Here is a 2038-nt window from a genome sequence, read left to right on the forward strand (position 1 = left end):
GGGGGGGGGGGCAGGTGGTGGTGTGAAGACCCTGCTGGGGAGGCCTCCGTCTGTCTCTCTTTGTCTATCTCTCTCATGAAATCAATGAACTTTTTAAAAAATAGTTTTTAGGGACCAGCAGATGGCATAATGGGTTCATCGCTGGACTCCCACATAGTCGACTGTGGTTCAAGTCCCAGATGCAGTCCTTAAAATTCACTCTGGGAGCGTGTGCGTGCACGCCCCAAAATCCCAAAAGAATGGAGGAGAAGGGATTAGGGGGTAGCCATCCCCCGTCAACAGAAATAACCAACTCTGTAAAAATAATAATAAATGTGGTTTATGTCTTTTTTTATATATAACTTTATTTGAAAATCAGCAGTTAGTTCTCATCCACATTGACTGTTTGTAGATTTTTTTAAAGAATTATTTTATTTAACTTTTATTTTATTATTATTATCATTATTATTTTCCAGTTTGATCAGAGAGAGAGAGAGAGGAAGTGAGAAAGCAAGCCACCAGGTCCGAGACTTGAACCGTGGTCGGCCATGTGGGAGTCCAGTGCCTTTAACCACCATGCCACTTGCCGGCCCCTGTTTGTAGATTTTTTGAATGTGGTAACAGGTACACAGGTCACCAGAGTGTAGAGCTTGTGGGGTGAATCTTCATCCTCGTTTCGTTTTCTGGACAACCGCACACGGATTCGATATGGGACATTCCTTATTCCTCTGGCCCAGACGGCTTTGTTGAGTCTGGCATCAATGTGCACGTCTGGAGTCCCCATCTCTTTCATGGCAAATTTCCGAATTTCTTTGAGTGCCCGAGGGGCATGTTTCTTGAAGCCCACGCCATGGATGCGCTTGTGAATGTTGTTGGTATATTCCCGGGTCACCACCTCGGTGATGGCAGAGCGGCCCTTCTTCTCGCCACCCTTCTTTGCGGGAGCCATTCTGCTGGGCCTAAGCAGGAAAGGAATGTGGTTTATTTCTAAGCAGAATATGAGTGACCTAGGCTGGGAGAGGAGGCAAATACGTGTTTCTCAGGGTGATCAGGTACAGGGGTTCCTTTTATTTGATTTTGAGAGCAAGAGACAGGGTTTAGAATTTAGTGAAGAGTGTTTCCATTGGTCTGGCCCCAAAAGGCAGGACATGGGACATGTGGGGAGGGGGGCTTTTAGGATGTAGGTGGGTTTACAGTTTTTAGGTTGGTGATTGGAAAAGAAAGTTTGCTGAGATCAGCAAGGAAAGTACTTTAACGGAGGTGAGGAGGCTTCATACGCCTCACAAAGACACTGTGCCCGGGCAGGATGTAGGAAGGATCCTGTTACCAATGGGTCAAAATGGTCTATTCAAGTTTCTGGGGGTCATTTCCCACTTTCTGTCTCTCTGGCTATTGCATGTGCCCTATAGCAAAATTTTTCTAAAAAAAATTTTTTAAAGGTTTTTAAAAATAGTTTTTTAGGTTGGTGATTAGAAAAGAAAGTTTGCTGAGATCAGCAAGGAAAGTACTTTAACAGAGGTGAGGAGGCTTCATACACCTCACAAAGACACTGTGCCCGGGCAGGATGTAGGAAGGGTCCTGTTAGCAATGGGTCAAAAGGGTCTGTTCAAGTTTCGGGGGTCATTTCCCACTTTCTGTCTCTCTGGCTAATGCATGTGCTACAGCAAAATTTTTCTAAAAAAACAATTTTTTTAACGCCCTATAGCGAAAATCTCTCAAAAAAAAAAAATAGTTAAGGATCCTGGGATCAGCAGTTAGCATAATGGCTATGTCACTGGACTCCCATGTAGTCGACCACGGTTCAAATCCCGGACCCAGTGGCTTAAACTCACGCCGGGCGTGTGTGCGTGCGGGCCCAAGATCCTGAGAGGAGAATGGAGGAGAAGGGATTGTGGCGTGACCATCCGAAAATCTCTCAAAAAAAAAAAATAGTTAAGGATCCTGGGATCAGCAGTTAGCATAATGGCTATGTCACTGGACTCCCATGTAGTCGACCACGGTTCAAATCCCGGACCCAGTGGCTTAAACTCACGCCGGGCGTGTGTGCGTGCGGGCCCAA

General features: G+C 45.7%; 1 protein-coding gene across 1 annotated transcript; it reads right to left on the reverse strand.

Annotated features, from left to right (window-relative positions):
* Positions 1 to 361: 361 nt before the first annotated feature.
* On the reverse strand, positions 362 to 946 carry LOC102476803 (60S ribosomal protein L31). The gene is made up of 2 exons (XM_027766883.1): positions 590 to 946; positions 362 to 397 (listed from the first exon to the last, which is right to left on the reverse strand). Exons 1-2 carry the CDS (start codon positions 926 to 928, stop codon positions 362 to 364), a joined length of 375 nt encoding a protein of 124 aa, XP_027622684.1. The 5' UTR covers positions 929 to 946.
* Between the last annotated feature and the right edge of the window lie 1092 nt (positions 947 to 2038).

Source organism: Tupaia chinensis, unplaced genomic scaffold, assembly GCF_000334495.1.
Source record: "Tupaia chinensis unplaced genomic scaffold, TupChi_1.0 Scaffold000067_1, whole genome shotgun sequence".
Lineage (NCBI taxonomy): Eukaryota > Metazoa > Chordata > Mammalia > Scandentia > Tupaiidae > Tupaia > Tupaia belangeri.